The sequence below is a fragment of the Natrix helvetica genome, assembly GCF_964273705.1.
Source record: "Natrix helvetica genome assembly, chromosome: 5".
Classification (NCBI taxonomy): domain Eukaryota; kingdom Metazoa; phylum Chordata; class Lepidosauria; order Squamata; family Natricidae; genus Natrix; species Natrix helvetica.
Window position 1 is genome coordinate 91,349,542 of NC_138551.1, and position 18,320 is coordinate 91,367,861.

Here is an 18,320-nt window from a genome sequence, read left to right on the forward strand (position 1 = left end):
ATAAAAGATGGGTGGAAATTTTCAGCCATTTTAAAAATGAACATATTCCATGTGAAAATTTATTTATACTTGTTCAATTTACGTTGTGCTGCCCTGCCTTTCAACAGCAGTTGAAAGTGTTTTTTCAATTGCTAATGATATTTGGACAAGTGATAAATCGAGATTGAATGTTGATACTCTAGCTGCAGCACTTGCCGTAAAATTCAATATGAAGGATATTTCTTGTTCAATATATTGTTAGAAGATGATACATTGACAAAAAATATTAATTCAATGGAAAAGTACTCATTTAAATAATAGTTAACAGGCATGTAAACATAATTACAATATAAAATGTTACAAATGTTTTTATTATGCATGTCATATTTTAGTGTATTATTATTGCAATGAATAAAATATTTCTTTTATTTATGATATTTTTTTCCAATTTATTTGTCCTCCTTTTCATTGTAAAAAAATTGGTCACCTAACATCTTCTTAAGAAGCACAATCTCCTGCAAGTGCCAAGCCTTGTTTCCCAGGCCTGCCTAGGACACCTCATTGAAAAACAAACAAACCCAGAAACGGTACCAGATTTTAGCATTTTCCAGCAAAGATCAAACAACACTTCTGAAAAACAATTACAGGCAAGCAGTCCTGCTTGATTTGCAGGTTCTCAGCAGTAGCACACAGGATCGGATAAAAACGAAAATGTAGACCAACAACCGAGTCATCTTGCATCAAACTTACCCATTTGTAATAAAGAGAAAAAGAATTGCAGCCCAAGTGTAGAAGGAAAGAGAGAACCTGAGGGTGGAGTCAAAAAAGTAATCAGCCTGGAGTTATTGGGGTCCCATAAGCGATCCAAGCCGAACCTCTCTTGAATTCTGTTGACTCTTATCTAGCGTCGAATTAGCGCTGAGTTTAGTTTAGTTTACTGGATTCTTGTGTATAAACATGAGTAATAAATCAGCTTAGCTGGAGCTTAAGCTGTATGATCCCAATTTTTCATATCCGACATCAACTTATCTAGTCCTTTTTTGAAACTCACTTTTGTTGTTCTAAGACGCCTCAAAATTTGGGAAAGTATTTTCCCTACCTAAGCTTATGAAGGAAAATGCACATGCACCACCTTTGTTTTCAAATGGTTCCTCCTAATCTAAAACCGATTCCAGAACTTTCTATTTTGTTCCCTGCAAAACAAATGGGTTTTCTGCTTATTGCTGATATTGTGTTTTGGCTGAGAAGCTTATTTGTCATCTGTTATTGTGTCACTTTATTCGGAGATATGTGGCTACATAAATCATAAGCTGCCCAAAGTTGCTGAGACAGCAAGATGAATGGCACATAAATTTAATAAATAAATTGAAATAAAATAAAAAATAGACTCAACTGTAAGCAAGCAACAAATATCCGTACCCTTCAAATTATAGAAATTGACCTTTATTTAACACAATACTTAAGTTTCTTTTATTTTTTGTTTTGATATAAAGTGACATTTTTAGTACAGAAAAAATTACTGTTGGAACAGTATTGGTTTCTTTCATCGTACCATAGTCCATCTCAAGCCTCTCTCCTTTTAAAAAAAGAAAATAGAAATGCTGTCCCTCAACCTATAAACAATATTTCCACTCTGCGTGTGTTATATAACCTTTCTACATTTTTCTCCTTTCTCTCTGGTATTCAGAATTACAAAACAGTATCTGTAAAAGAGAAGGTATAATTTCCAACCAAGTGCTGCTTTTGAGTCATTGTGCAAGACAAATCCCTTTTTTTTAAATTTATGCAAATAAAAAAAGGAAAAAAAAACCCTCAAAACTGGAAGGCAAGCCCACAGAACAAAATAATAATAATAATCCCCCCCCCCCATCTAATGAAATGTTAGGAACGGTCGCCGCAAACGCGGCTCTAAAGAAAACTTTTAGCAAGGTACGGTACCTAAAAAACACGACATGCAATTATTTCATGAAGGAAAAATATAATAAAATGATGGTTGGGGAGGAAAACAAAGAAAGTCCTAATTTTTTTAAAAAAGAAGAGAAAGGGAAGAGGAAAAGGCAATATACAGTAGAGATCGATACAGGCAGGAAATACAAATTCTAATGAATTTAAAAAACAAACAAAACCATACACGTGTTTGTCTGTTTGTTTCCAACAGTGGTAAAACTAAGAGTCACAGACCAAACTTGAAGCTTTCGGGTCCCCTAAAACTGAACTGTGTTTCTAATTAAATAAAAAAATCCCTATGGCTATTTTACTCCAAGGACCAACTTTCACCAATGTCAGCATCCCGTCCCGTTGTGTAAACTATCTACACCTGGTAACATAAACAGTCTAGGCCTAAATTATAACCCCTTTTTGATTTATGGTTTTGAACGGCGAGGTCCGAACTCAATTTTTAAAAGAGACAAGGAGCACACTGGGTACATTGTGATATTTAAATAGCAAAATCCATGCATAAAATAAAAGCGGTAACTTTGGACAAAGAACACGGGACGTACACACACACACACACACAGAGACACACATACACACAGTGGCCTGACCCATGGAGGACTGCTTTTCCCCCTGTCAAGTACCTGTGGGGAAGCCCACTCCTCAAAATCCATGCATGTCAGTCATCCTGACACAAAATGGCTACTCTTGGAAGGAGCCACATGTCAAGAAGAGAGTCCTTCTCGCACCGTTGTCATGGGGGTGCTTGGGTGGGTGGGTTGGAGGGAGGGAGGGCAGCGGAGGAGAACCTCAACAAAATTCTTTTGTTAAAAAAAAGATTCAAGTAAACACAAACCCAAAATCTTGGGGGAGCAGGGCAAAAGGTTTTTGTAAACGTAATCTAAAGGATTTCTTTCTGTTTTTTTCTCGCAGAGTCACAAAGTCTTCGGGTTTTATTTTTTTCTGAAAAAAGGACTCTTGGATTTGCTTGTCCATGCCGAGACAAAAATGAGATGGATTCGGCTGTCAGCGACCCGTCACTGTTTTCCAAACACACTTTGCAGATGACGTTTTTTGTGATGCTTTTGAACCTACCGCATAGGTAACTACAACAAATTGGCACACACACACACCCGTCAGCTGCTTAGGTACAATCTGTTGCAAGCGAACAGTATTTTTTTCATGGCATCGATCTAGGGGGGGCCAGCAGGGATCCACAGGACTTTGTTCTGCTCTTGATCCACCGTGGTCATGATTTGAGTGCAAATGACGGAAAGGGGTCCTCCTTGGACAATGCCTGAGAAAAGAAGAAGACAACCATCCGTTTTTATTTGCCAACTAAGAGAACCGCACAAATGAAGCACAGCTAGGCCTTGACTCACGATGGAGCAAGATGTTCCCACATGCCTACGGGATTACCTCCAAGCATTTTGCATTGGATTTTCACCATAAGCACCTGTCTCTCAATCTCTCTCTCAATCTTTCTCTCTCTCTCTCTCTCCCTTCTCAATCTCTCTCCCTCTCCCTCTCAGTCGCAATCTGTCTCTCCCTTCTCAATCTCTCTCTCAATCTCTTCCTCGTAATCCCTCTCCCGCTCAGTCTCTCTTTCTCAATCTCTCTTTTCCTTGCAATCTCTCTCCGTCGCAATCTCTCACTCCCTTTTCAATCTCTCTCTCTCTCATTCAATCTCTCCCCCTCCCTCAATCTCTCTCTCTCTTTTAAGTTTCATGACCCAAACTAGGTAACATCATCAGTGCTAGTCAGACATCAGTGAGGTAGACTGGAGCCTGTTCCCAATGTGCACATGCACAGAGTTGCCAGACAAAGGGAACAGCTAAAGAACAGGGATTGACTTGGGAGTAAGGCAACGGGTGGATGATGAATAGCCCCTCCCAGAAGAAATAAAAGAGGAGTGAAAGGAGAGTGGAGTTTGCAGGAGACAATTAGTTCACTTAATTGGTTTGTCACTCTCCGAGCCTCCTTGCTAGGTTTTGGAGATATCGGCCTGGCAGCTCTCCAAGCCAGATAAGGTCTGTGACTGTAAATCCTCCCTTGAAGGACTTTGCTGGATGTGAATGAGCAGAATTCACAGTAAATTAATAAAGGGTTTTTTTTTGTCAGGATAAGGAGTTTGCTTCATGCTTTTGGGAAGCCTAGGTCAGAACACTTGGGCAGGGGATTAGACTAGAAGACCTCCATGGTTCCTTCCAGCCCCATGATTCTATGTATTTTATAACTGTATTTTCTTTTTATCTATTTAACCTCAGACTTTTATCTTGTTTTCATAGTTTTCCTAGGATCGTAATCGGTGAACTACCTACATATAAGAAGCATTCAAAGCACAGATTTGCTTGTCCACACCCTGAAAAGAATGAATCAGGTAAAATCAGATCAAGCAAGGAGGTCTTATGCAACATTTAAATTCCGTGTAACTGAGCGTTTAAGCATCATATTCTGAGTACCTCATCAGCACCTCCCTATATCAGCCACTCCGACTCCTGGGTTTTTAATAGAACATTTCCTAAGCAAGCCTCTGTGACCTTGTTGTTAAAGTTATCTGAATGGCTTAATTAACTCCCCCAGAGATCAAAACATGGCATGAGAAAGGAGGAGGAGGAGAAGAAGTAGAAGTAGAAGAAGAGGAGGAGAAGAGGAGAAGAAGGAGGAGGAGGAGAGGAGATGATAGAGGAGGAGGAGAAGATGATATAGGAGGAGAAGACAACAGGAGGAGGAGGAAGAGAAGGAGAAGTAGTAATAGAAGTAGTAGTAGTAGTAGAAGATGAAGAAAAAGAGGAGGAGGAGGAGATGATGATAGAGGAGGGGGAGGAGACGAAGAAGAAGATGGTTTTGCTTCAACTTTGAGACAACTTTGTCCCGGGTGACTGAGAATCTCTGTAGACCTGAATATCCAAAGCTGCTCCATGGGACGGAAGTGGTTGTTCTCTCCTGACGATTTCATTTTAATTTCTCAAAGGGAATGGATGAAGTGAAGGGCAGCTCTCTGAAAACCCTCTAGTGAGTTCCTACCCCCTTTTGGGCCAAAGAGCAGTGGAAAACTCTGCTTCGTTCTGCAGCACCTGTTTTCTTAAATACCAACCTGTGAAATACTTGCTGTATTCCTGTTCTATCTTCTGAGCCGTCTCAAATTGCTCTTTGGAATGTTTCTGGGTCACCTTGTCTTTCAAGAAGACGGGATCCTTTTGCTCTCTGGAAGACACAAATACGTACATATCCATCTCTCTCTTAATAAATGAGATAGAAGATCGCTGAGTTGATTCTTTTAAACTACTTTATGGAAACTTTGGACGTTGCTTTCTGATCTCCTGTGAAGGCGGAGCCAAGATGGCCAACTTCCTCCTTCTTCTTGCACTTATGAATGAATTTCCCTTTTGAAAGAATTTCTGGCTTTGTACTATATCACACCCTAGAGATCTCCAGGAGCCTCTCCGCGCACGTATCTCCCTTGGATTTGGAATATTGATTTATACCACCTGGCTTGGAGCTGTATAGAGACCTACGCTCTCCTCTGGACTTGCTTGTCTTGTGACTTCTCCCGGTTGTGTCTTTCCACAGACGCCATTTCTTTGTGCAGATTTATAGCTATCTCTGAACCTAACATGGGTCCTAAAAAATTACCGCCTGGTAAACTGTCTTTGGCCCCAACATCATCTACGTCCAGCCCGATTACCCAAAAGACACCATTGGCTTCATTTTTACAACCTAAAGCGACTGGAGAAAGCTCAAAGGAACTATCAGTTGAGCAAATGTCTCAAACTCTCTTAAAGGGACAGGACAAATTGAAAAAACAACTGGCAGATTTAAATGATCAGCTCAGAGAAACGCAACAACAAACAATACAAAATAAACAGAGAATAGGGGTGCTGGAGGAGGGCGCGACTAGGCTGAGGGAAGAGATTAAAGCAATCCAGAAAGGGAATGTAGAATTTGAAAACCATATGATAAAGGTGGAATTTGAGAGAATGTCTTTTTTTCTTAGATTCCAAAACTTGCCAGAAACAGAGAATGAAGATCTCAAGGAGATTATGACCACAATTTTAGCAGAATATACTAAAAGGGACAAACAACAGCTATGGTGGGATATTGATTTGATCTATAGGATTAACTCAGCATACGCTAGAACACACAACGTGCCAAGGGAAGTACATGTTAAATTTCTTAGAAAGACCACAAGAGACGAGGTCTTAGGAGCTCAGAGGGTGGGACCACTTAAATATAAAGACAAAGAAATAACCATTCTTAAACAGATTCCAAAGAAAGTAAGAGATAAGAGGAAGAAATACTCCTCATTAGCAAAGAAATTATATAACAATGGAATCTGGTTTAAATGGTTGTTGCCAGAAGGAATGCTAATTTTCTGGGAGGGCAGTAGAATTAGAATTAACACAGTTGCGGAGGCGGAGGCCTTTATTAAAAAAAATAGTGCCCTCCTAGATCAAACAGGGGACAGTACACAAGAGGTGAAGGAGGGAGGGGCTGCGGCTCTGCCAGCAGACAGGGGGGAGGATGCAACATTTAGAAGACTCAGATCACAAAAATGAGTTGAAACATTTTTGCAATTGTTGTTATAATGTAACTCTTGGAAGTGATATAAAAGATGATTAAATATATTGATGATTGAATGTAAAAACAAAAAACTGCCAAAGTTTATTCAAATTTTGTTTTTTCTTTTCTTTTTTGTTAAAGTTGTGAGATTCGGGGGGATTTCTACCTCCCGCATGATGTAGCTGTCAAAATTTTTCTACATCTATTTACCTTTTCCCCTAAAACATTTGTAAAAAACCAATAAAATTTTACAATAAAAAAAAATGAGATAGAACAGGTCCATGAAAGACCATAGATTTTACAGCAACAGCTGATGCAAGGATGTGAGGAGAGCGCCCTCTAGTGCCCACAGAAGGAACAGCAAGGACTTTCAAACAGTTCAAGCAATCTGCTCTCATGGGCAGGCACAGATAGACCTCGACTTACGACCACAATTGAGCCCAACATTTCTGTTGCTAAGCAAGATGGCTATTAAGTAAGTTTTACCCCATTTTACAACCTTTCTTGCCCCAGTCGTTAAGTGAATCACTGCAGTTGTTAAAAGATAGGAACACTGTCGTTAAGTGAATCTGGCTTCCCCATTGACTTTGCTTGTCAGAAGGTCACAAAATGGGATCACGTGCCTATGGGGCATTTCAACTGTCATAAATACATGCCAGTTGCCAAGCGTCTGAATTTTTATCAGGTGACCATGGGGATGCTGCAACGGTTGTTAAGTGTGAAAAATGGTCAGAAGTCACTTATTTCAGTGTTGTTGTAACTTCAAATGGTCACTAAGCTGAGGACTACCTGTATCGGATCTATGACAACTCGCTGCGGGACAAGAGTTACACTAATATCAAAGAAATGGTGGGATGGCATCGTTAAAGAAAGGATGCCGAAGGAGGGAGAAAATGAAATGCAAAAATTAAAATAATGTTTAATCATTTTACATCATTAAGTTGAATTGTTGAATTGAGTTGTTCCCATGGTGGATTGGCCATGGCAAGTTGTCCTGCAGCAAGTCGGCTGTGGTTGAGTTGGCCATGCCAAGTTGGGAGGGGCGAATTGTCCCATTCTGACCTGCATCACCTATAAACAATATATTATGTCTACCATTCCTAAAATGGGATGTGGTGGCTCAGTGATTAAGATGCTGAGCGTGTCAATCAGAAAGGTCGGCAGTTTTTCATCCACCTCTTATAAATGCTAAAACAATAGAGCTTTTGGCTTGATTTCTCCTTGCTCCTTTTGAAACTCTTCTCTTGGGTCCTTGGATGGGAAATGACCAAGAATTCCCCTGGCTGTAGTCTTGATCGGGAATTTGCAAAAAATAGCTCCCCAAAGAAATAGCAATGTGACCAAAACTCCCACATGGATATACCCATACAGTTGGACTAAGTCAAAGTCAATACTAGAAAAACCTTTATTCTTAATAAACAATCCTTTACCTTAACTACCATGTTTTCCCCAAAATAAGACAGGGTCTTATTAATAAGACAGCGCTTGGCCTTATTTTCAGGGAGGTCTTATTATTTTTGAGGTGCAGGAGGCCCCTTAACCTCGGCCTGTGGATCAGCTGATTCAGAGAGGGCCAGAGGTTCTGTCTCTGTTTCTGGCACACTCTTGCCAGACCTAGCTTCACTGAGCATGCCGCTGTTTTTGTGGGTTATGCGTGGGGCATGTTCCCCTCCCCACCAGGAAATGGCGGCGACTGGCTGCACATGCATTTAAATATTTTAGGGGAGGGCTTATTTTAACGCATGCACTCAAAAGCTCCATTGGGCTTATTATCCGGGGAGGTCTTATTTTTGGAGAAACACGGTAGGTTCATGTCATGAACGACCTGTCCTAATGGTCACCTGGAGTTTCTTTCATTCTGGCAAAGGTTTGTGCTTGATTAGGCATGTTTCTTATTACATGTGATATGCAATGAACATGAATGCTCAGCATAATCCAGTTGGCTTCAAGTGCAGTTTACCAGAAGGAATTGTTAGGAATAAGCCTACACACAGGAATGCAAAGGCGAGTCATAATCGTTGCTTTTTTTTAAACTGAGGATTGTTGAGGAAAAGGGAAAGATAAAGTCTATGACTCCATACTTCGCACTTACTTGATCTGCTTGGCATTTTTGTAGCGAACGAAGACGACTATTGGGTAGATGTGAATGCTGTGCAGCCGCTCAATGGCGTGAGGCGCGATGTCCAAGAGACAGTGGCAATCCTAAGAACAGAATAAGACAGGCTTCGGGTTGGTTATGCAAGACGCTAGGATGATGTTCGTTTAGCAGCCTTAACGGAGAATTCTGCAAGGCTGATCTGTATAATTAATCCCATATGGTAGCAGAGGGTCGACTCAACAGGAGCTTGCCTGCTGCTCTACAGTAAATCCAAAACCAACTTACCTATTACTCCCTCTCCTCTCCTCCCCCCCTTTTCTCTTCCTCTCCTTTTCCCTCCTTTTCCCTCCACTCCTCTCCCATTCCCTCTCCCCTACCCTTGTCTCCCTCTCCTCTCTCCCCTCTTCTCCTCCATCCCTTTCCTCTCCCTTCCCTTTCCCCTCCACTCTGTTCCTCTCCCCTCCTCCCTCTTTCCCCTCTATTCCTTTCCCCTCCCTTTCCTTTCTCTCCTCCCCTCCTCTCCTTTCCCCTCCCCTCTGTTCCTCCCTCTTATATACAATACAATACAATAGTAGAGTTGGAAGGGACCTTGGAGGTCTTCTAGTCCAACCCCCTGCCTAGGCAGGAAACCCTATACCGTTTCAGACAAATAGCTATCCAACATCTTCTTAAAGACTTCCAGTGTTGGGGCATTCACAACTTCTGGAGGCAAGCTGTTCCACTGATTAATTGTTCTCACTGTCAGGAAATTTCTCCTCAATTCTAAGTTGCTTCTCTCCTTGATTAGTTTCCACCCATTGCTTCTTGTTCTACCCTCAGGTGCTTTGGAGAATAGTTTGACTCCCTCTTCTTTGTGGCAACCTCTGAGATATTGGAATAATGCTATCATGTCTCCCCTAGTCCTTCTTTCTCTTAAGCTAAACATACCCAGTTCCTGCAACCGTTCTTCATATGTTTTAGACTCCAGTCCCCTAATCATCTTTGTTGCTCTTCTCTGCACTCTTTCTAGAGTCTCGACATCTTTTTTACATCGTGGCGACCAGAACTGAATGCAGTATTCCAAGTGTGGCCTTACCAAGGCACTATAAAGTGGTATTAACACTTCACGTGATCTTGATTCTATCCCTCTGTTGATGCAGCCTAGAACTGTGTTGGCTTTTTTGGCAGCTGCTGCACACTGCTGGCTCATATTTAAATGGTTGTCCACTAGGACTCCAAGATCCCTTTCACAGTTACTACTACTGAGTAAGGTATCACCTATACTGTACCTGTGCATTCCGTTTTTGTTGCCTAAATGTAGAACCTTACTCTTTTCACCATTGAATTTCATTTTATTAGATAGTGCCCAATGTTCAAGTTTGTCAAGATCCTTCTGTATCTTAAGCCTATCTTCTGGAGTGTTGGCTATTCCTCCCCTCCTCTCCCTCTCCTTTCCCCTCCATTCCTTTCCTCTCCTTCTCCTCCCCTCCCTTTCCCCTCCTGTCCTCTCCCCTCCCCTCCCCTCCCCCTTCTCTCCTCTTCTCCCCCCTCCCTACTTCCTACTCCTGGATCGCAGAACTACTGACTCCTCTTTTCTATCACTAACAGTTGCTAACTCATTTCTGTCCCATGCTCATACAGTAGATAGCAAAGAAATATTCTCTGTAACCACCAACTTGTGCATTTATCCCAAGTGTGAAAAAGGACAGCATCAATTTTCTGGTTCTAGCATCAATTACTAAGTATAATGATTTATGGATCCACTCTGGAAATTTTGCAGATTTTTTGGGGTCATTTCTTCCTCATCCTCCACCTTCATTTACTGCAATTATATATGTAACGTTATTAGTTGGGCTTCTTTGTGTCACTCATTAGTATTAATTTAATAGGAACTCCAATATTTGTATTGGCTGTTATTATTTTAATTATTAATTATATTATTATCTCTTTTATTCATTAAACATGAAATTCAGTCAACTGAACATTTAGAAATGTATCACAAATATCTAAATGTTCAGCTGAGTGAGTTTCATGTTTAATTAATAAAAGAGATAGTAATAATAATAAATAAATACATAATTAAAGTAATAACAGCCAATATGAATATTGGAGTTTCTAGTTGTTGTTGTTGTTGTTGTTGTTGTTGTTGTTGTTACTGTTACTGCAGCCTGATATTCATAACTTTGATCTGATATTATTGTAGTCACAGCCCATCATATTGCTAAGGAATGAAGTAAATGGGACAAAGCAATGATATTTCAATTTATTTTTTAAATGTATAATTTGGACTTTCATCCCATCTTCACTTTTGGTCAACTCCAGGGGCCATAGGAACCTAATGCTCCTGACACCTATTCTCCCCACAACAGTCAACTGTGAAGTGAATAGGGCTGAGAGAGGATGAAGACCCCACAGGTTTCCATGCTTAGAAAGATGAGACTCCCAGACCTCTGTTCCTAGCCCTGGCTGTTAGCCAAAGTGGTTATCCAGTAGCAATGAGTATCTATTTATATCTACATAATGTCCAAAAGAACCAGATGGATGGATCTGGCTTTACAGTGGAACTTATGCTCACTTTAATACTGAGCCAGTTGAAAACTGCCTATGGTGATGAAAGGACAAAAGAACGAACAGGGAAGCAACTTAGAATTAAGAAGAAATTTCCCAATAGTGAAAACAATTAGTGGAACAACATGCCTCCTCCAGAAGTTGTGGATGCATTGACACTAGAGGTTTTTAAGAAGAGACTGGACAACCATTTGTCTGGGGTGGTATAGGATTTCCTGCCTGAGCAGGGGGTTGGACTAGAAGACCCCCAAGGTCCCTTCCAACTCTATTATTCTGTTCTGTTCCGTTCCATCCCATCCCATCCTAATTATTTCATACTCTATTCTATTCTATTCCATCCCATCCTAATTATTTCATACACTATTCTATTCTATTCCATTCCTTTCCGTTCCATCCCATCCTACTTATTTCTCATTCTATTCTATTCTATTCTATTCCATTCTTCCAAGGAATGGAAGAATGTGTTTCATTCTGTGTTCTATGTTCTGTCTTGATGGAATGGCTGAAATGGTGTAGGGGTCTCCTGCTTGAGCAGCGGATTGGACTAGAAGATCTCTAAGGTCCCTTCCAACTCTATTATTCTGTTCTGTTCTGATGGGAAGGTGTAGGGAAGTCCTTAATGTAAAGAAACAGATTCACCAATAATTTAAGTTGTGGTTGGACCACATCTGAACTGATGTAGCCATTCCATCAAGACAGAACAAAGATGACAGAATGAAAGAGTTGGGAGGAGCCTTGGAACTCTTGGAAGAATGGAATAGAATAGAACAGAAAATAGAATAGAATAATGAATGGAATGGAATGGAATAGAACAGAACAGAATGAAACAGAACAGAATGCAGAACAGAGGAAGGGACCTTAAAGGTCTTCTAGTTCAACCCTCTGCTCAAGCAGGAAACCCTTCCATACAAATAGCTGTCCAGCCTTTTGTTGAATTCTTGGAGATGTTTACCTCTCTTATTTTGTTCTGCACACATTGCCTAGTTATTACAAATGTTTTTTTAAGCTGAGTTTTGATTTCACGTAGAACTCATTAGCTTGACTTCTGAGCCTCTACCTTGCTCTAATAATAGAAATGAATCTTATCGGTCTGCTAATTTCTGACACAGAGCTAATCTGGTTAGGGCTGTTTCTACTTGAACATGTTGTGCAGGCAAAGTCAATGACCAAATCAATGGTTTGTTTTCACAATCCGAAGCCACAATTCTCCTGTGGTTAGCACAATTAGAAAAGGAAGATACATCGGATGCTGTTTCCTGCCTTGTCTGGGTGGTGCCTTTCTCAGGTCTGTAACTATTTTTATAGAAGGAGTCAACAGGTTCTAAAATAAGGAAGGAGAACAAGCCAAGAAGTGGTCAAATAGACCAGTGTTCCTGGCTCAATCTGCAAGACTGGTTGATTCTGGCTTGTTCAACAAACCATGACTAAAACGAGCGGAGGTTTAGCCCGAAGTGTTTGTACCAGTTTTAAACAATGGCATTTTGATATAGCTGAGAATCCTATTTCAAAATTTCCCTGTTTTTTATTCCGGAAACCTACAGGGTTAAACTTGAAAATTTATAATTATGTTCCTTTTTCTAGCAAGAGCAGGGGTGTCAAACTCAAGGCCTGGATCCGGCCCACGAGGTGTTTAGATCTGGCCCATGGAGCTGCCCTGGAAACAGCAAAGGACTGGCCCGTGGTGCCTCTGCCAGTGAAAACGGAGCTCGGGAGGGCTGCACACGGTGCTCCCAAGCTCCATTTTTACTGGCAAAGGGTTGCAGGAGGCCGTCGCAGCCAAAAACGGAGCTCGGGAGCCCGTTTTCTGTCTGGCAGAGTGCACAGGCCATCACAGGTGCCCCCCACCACAACTGATGTCAAACTGGCAATGCCCATCCTGGCCATGCCCACTCCGCCACCCCCACCCCCACGAGGTCAAACACTGTTGTGGCCCATCAGCGGAGCTGGTGGCAGACTCAGACAGCGAGGTGGTTGGGGAAGAACATGGGCCAGTCCTGGGGAAGGCTCTGATGAGTGTTTTGCATCAAAGGCAGAGATGGGGCCAGGGCCTCCCGACAGTTTTCAGCTGCCTTCAGAGTCGGAGATCAGTGGGTTAGAAGAACAGCTAGAGCCTGTTCCCAATCTACGCAAGTGCAGAGCTGCCAGAAGAAGGGAACAGTTAAAAAACAAGGGCTGACTTGGGAGTGAAGGCACAGGTGGAAGTGAATGGTCCCCTCCCATAGGGCACAAAGAGGAGCAAAAGGGAAGTGGAGTTTGCAGGAGACAATTCGTTCACTTAATTAGCGTGAAGATTTGTTCATGACTCTCAGAGACTCCTTGCCAAGTATTTCCTTGTATAGCGTTGCGTTTGGAAGATATCGGCCTGGCAGCTCTCCAAGCCTGATAAGCTCTATGGTTGTAAATTCACCCTTGAAAGACTGTTTGCCGGGACTTTGCTGGATGTGAATGAGAGGAATTCACGTTCGCTTAATAAAAAGGGGTTTTGTCGGGACAAGGAGTCTGCTTCGTGATTTGGTGAAGCCTAGGTCAGAACAAACACAACCCTGATGAGGCCCTCAATGAAATCGAGTTTGACACCCCTGATCAAGAGGCTAAGAGTTGAGGGAAAGAAAAGCACCTTCTCCGTGATCTCCTTTATGGAAGCCACAGTTGTCACGTCAAAATGCCCACTCCTACGTTTATAATCTATGAATAGACAGTCTTTCACACCCCGTTCGATGGCTTGCTGGGAAGCTTTCATCACCTCTGTTTGGAAAACAAAAACAAACAACGGTTTATTTGGTTTTAGCCAAAATACATTGATTTAACAGAAACATTTCCCCCCACCCCCCTGACCCAGGTTTCACTGGTGCAATTATTAGTGGCATGGATCTGGGAAAAGGCTGTTTGGGATCATCAAGGAATACATCCGCCATCTGAGAATTTTTCATAGCAAAACAGTTTTTTCTTTTAATGACTTCTGTAATCCCTTGCATCGGAGTGGAGTCGCAGGGATTGAAGGGAGCTGAGCATTTGCTGGCCGGATGCCCTTCCTGACACCTATGTGGGGTTCGCAGCAGATATTCTCTCTTTGCGCCCAGAGAGAGAAATATCTGCCACTACCTAGGATCGAACTCAACAGGCTTCTGATTATTTATTTATTTATTTATTTATTTACAAGATTTATAGACCGCCCCCTCTCCCCGAAGGGACTCGGGGCGGTGTACGGGCGTCTCATTAAAAACAAATACAAAAGATAAATACCCTATACCCTTAAAAGCGAATTAAACCTAAACACAGCTGTACAGAATAATAAAAGTTAAAACCAACTAAAAAGCGTACCCCTAAAAATTTAAAAAATGCAGACCTGAGGGACTAAAATTGGGATTAGGCCAGGCCGGCTAAATTGAACTGGTGGGTTTTAAGCTTCTTATGGAAGGAGCGGAGGTCGGTGGTAGTTCTGATATCCGGGGGGAGGTCATTCCAGAGGGTCGGGCCCATCACAGAGAAGGCCCTACTCCTGGGCGTCGCCCGCTGGCATTGCCTAGTAGACGGCACCCGGAGAAGTCCCTCTCTGTGAGAGCGAATCGGTCGAAGGGATGTATGGGGCAGGATACGATCCCATTATGAGGCGAGAGTGCTACCTCTAGGCCACCGCATACTCTCTTTCATAGCAAAAGAGTTATCAGAGTGAAATATGGAACGTGGCAAAGAAGGGAGAATACTATATTGCTAAAGGGAGAAAGTGTGTAAGTGTGTGTGTGTGTTGTGTATATAAGAATGAGAAAAGAAAGAGATCTGTTATTATCTTAATATATTGAATGCTGGATCTGTTGATTGTGGGCGGCAAACAGGCCACACTAGAAGTTAACCAGACAACTCCAAAGAATGGCAAAGCACATGATATACTGGAAACGTTTTAAAAATACATCTGGATAAACACTTCAGTGCTGGCACTAAACCTTTGGAAAAGCAACCTCTCACAAGCAATTAAGCTGAGAATTAGTTGTAACTGTTTGGGCTTTTTTAAGCACATAAAGAAACTGAAATATGCATTGATAACACACAGCATCTGCTTCAGTCGATTAGATCAAAAGGCAGAATTTGACGAAAGTAATGAGGAGGCTGGGGAGGAACTGAAGAAGGGGTGTTTCAGGACAAGGAGTCTGTTTCTTGTTTCTGCAAAGGATGGGTCAGAACATATCCCACCTTTATCGTTTTTACAAATAGTTCAAGGTGGCAAACATATCCAACACATCTTACTCCTCCTAATTTCTTCACAACAATAATAACCATGTCTGCAGAGTTGGGTTGAGAGAGAGTGATAGCCCAAAGTCACCCAGCTAGCTTTCACAATCACCCAATTCCTAGCCTGGTGCATTAACCACTAGGCAAAACTGGCTCTCCATCTCTCTCTCCATTCCTCCTGCCATGAATATGGTGGCAGGTCACCAAAGCATGAAAGTTGAAAGAGACTCCCTTTTAAAATATTCTCTTACCATAAATCTCTGAAAATATAAATTAAGAATAGGCTCTTGTTGCATCAACAGAGTAGGTTTCCAACACCTGAATACAAGAGGTGGCTGGCTTCCCACCTGGTTTCATTTGTGTCCTGCCCAAATTTGCAACCATTTTTATAGATGAAGTCAACAACTTCAGATGGACAGACATTTAAGAGTTGCCTAAGGCAGCAAAAGAGGAGATGCAAAAGCGAATGGAGGAAACATTTCATGCTGAGGAATATTGTCTTTTAAAAAAAATAAAAATCCCAGAAAGTCCTTCGAGAGATGATCAAGCGGTCAACCTTTGAAGAAGGACTACTTGGTAAGATAGTTGTCTACTCGTTTTTCGCTTCCTAGTTTGAAGCTTCGGATAATGTGACAAATCACAAATAAAAGCAGCTGGCACCCACGTCACATAAATAGACATGAATTGCCTTAAATGAAAATTGCTTTTCTAATATTCTTAAGAAGCTCCTGTTGTGGCCAGGCAGAGGCCAGTGGAGCTGGCAGCAGATTCAGACAGTGAGGAGATTGGGAAGGATCCTGGGCCAGTCCTGGAGTCTGGGGAAGTCTCTGATGAGGGCTCTGTGTTGGAGGCAGAGAGGGGGCAAGATGCCACATGCCAGTTATCAGCTGCCTTCAGAGTCAGACATCAGTGAGGCAGACGAACAGCTGGAGCCTGTTCCCAGTGTGCACATGCACAGAGTTCCCAGACGAAGGGAACAGCTAAAGAACAGGGGTCGATTTGGGAGTGAGGCCACAAGTGGACGATGAATGGCTCCTCCCAGAAGAAATAAAAGAGGAGCGAAAGGGGAGTGGAGTTTGCAGGAGACAATTAGTTTGCTTAATTGGTTCGTGACTCTACAAGACTCCTTGCCAAGTTTTGCAGATATCGGCCTGTCAACTCTCCAAGCCAGATAAAGTCTGTGACTATAAATCCTCCCTTGAAAGACGTGTATGAGCAGAATTCACAGTAAATTAATAAAAGGTTTTTTGTTGGGACAAGGAATTTGCTTCATGTTCTTGGGAAGCCTAGGTCAGAACAGCTCCTTCTATAAACAGATGTTACATGTAGGCACGAAGAAAACCAGGACCATTTGTTAGAATCTGATCAACTAAAAGTTCAGCACTAAATTGCCACCAAGTACGGGTCAATGGAATTCAATAGGAGCTGAACTTGGATTGTTGTGGCAATATAAGGACTCTAAAGGCTGATGACACATTTAACTCTGCCCCCTAGCTCTCCCTGCTCTTCTCCTACCTCGTCTTTGTTAGGAAACCCTTCCATGCAATGGACTTACCAAGAGGACACCTGCAAAATTTCCCCGGTGATTCTTTGACCAACATATCTTTCACAGCATCAGGTAATGGTCCAAGGATAAGCACCGGTCTGGGAGATGTACAGTCTACCTTCTGGACTCGTTGATACGCCAGGCTTACAGCATCTGCAAAGAAAGAAGACACAAAAATTCAACAGCTGAACTGAAAATGCCCCCCTCCCCCAAACAGGAAGCATGAAAAGGGATAATTATGAAATGGTTCAGGAAATTACAGTATATATTATATCTTCATCAAATAATTGTACAACTGTGTTTCTAGGCTAAGGGGGGAAAAGATTTGAAGTTTGAACTATCAGCAGAAAAAAATAACATTGTGAATCTCGAAAAGCTAGCGATCTTCTCATCTGGCAGAATGGAATGAAATGGAATAGAATGAGGAAGGAATGGAGAGGAGTGGAGTGGAGTGGAGTGGAATAGACCAGAATACAACAGAATGAACAGGACAGAATTCAGAATAGGATAGGATAGGATAGGATAGAAGGCAGAATAAGAGTGGAGTGGAGTGGAGTAAAATAGAGTAGACTAGAACACAACAGAATGCAGAATAGGATAGGATAGAATGCAGAATAGAGTGGAGTGGAGTGGAGTAGAGTAGAGTAGACCAGAACGGAACAGAATAGAAAAGAATGCAGAATAGGATAGGCTAGAACAGAATAGAACGCAGAAAAAAGTGGAGTGGAGTAGACCAGAACACAACAGAATGAACAGAATACAGAATAGGATAGGATAGCATAGGATAAGATAGGATAGAATAGAATGCAGGATAGAGCGGAGTGGAGTGGAATGGAGTACAGTAGAAGTGTTTTGAAAGTGGCCAGCTGTGAAAAGAAATTTCTGCCTTATCCATTCCGCAGCCTCCTTCTGCATTTGCAACGTGCAAAGCTTGCATAGGAAAGTCCCACAGATGGTTCTGCCCCGTTTTAAACCGACCGCAATTGCCACTTGCCGTCCAAGAAAGGAATGGAGTCCGTGCTGATGGTGTCAAGGGCCAGCAAATCTTTTCCGTCTTTGGAGCCGCTGCGCTTGTGTTTGTGTTTCCTTCTGAAGAAGGATCGGCGGGCCGCAGCCGAAGATGCCTTGGAGGAGCTGTTGTCGTCTTTGGCTTCAGACATGCTGTGCCTCCTGTAGAATTCCTGCTCCATTCTACAAAGGAACACTTGGGAGAGTCAGGCAGGAAGAGGTGGGAAGATTGGGATGGGGGAAAAAATCCTCAAGAAAACAGAGCCGGTTCTAAGGAGACATGCTCCAAAGATGCTTTTTTTAGGAGGCAACTGGACTTTCTTGTTTTTTTCTTTTGAAGACATTTCACTTCTCAACCAAGAAGCTTCTTTAGCTCTGACTGTATGGTAGGGAAGGGAAGGATTGATATTCCTTGCC

General features: G+C 42.0%; 1 protein-coding gene across 2 annotated transcripts in view; it reads right to left on the bottom strand.

Annotated features, from left to right (window-relative positions):
* Positions 1 to 1,406: 1,406 nt before the first annotated feature.
* The window catches only part of DLG5 (discs large MAGUK scaffold protein 5), a 154,126-nt gene continuing 137,212 nt past the window's right edge, over positions 1,407 to 18,320 (bottom strand). For both annotated transcript variants that reach the window (XM_081956495.1, XM_081956494.1), the window contains exons 28-33: positions 17,890 to 18,086; positions 16,905 to 17,048; positions 13,740 to 13,867; positions 8,570 to 8,679; positions 5,012 to 5,121; positions 1,407 to 3,211 (exon numbers count right to left, since the gene is read on the bottom strand). In XM_081956495.1, coding sequence (XP_081812621.1) covers positions 3,108 to 3,211; positions 5,012 to 5,121; positions 8,570 to 8,679; positions 13,740 to 13,867; positions 16,905 to 17,048; positions 17,890 to 18,086 — 793 coding nt within the window. In that variant the 3' untranslated portion in view covers positions 1,407 to 3,107. The remainder of the gene's footprint in view (positions 3,212 to 5,011; positions 5,122 to 8,569; positions 8,680 to 13,739; positions 13,868 to 16,904; positions 17,049 to 17,889; positions 18,087 to 18,320) is intronic.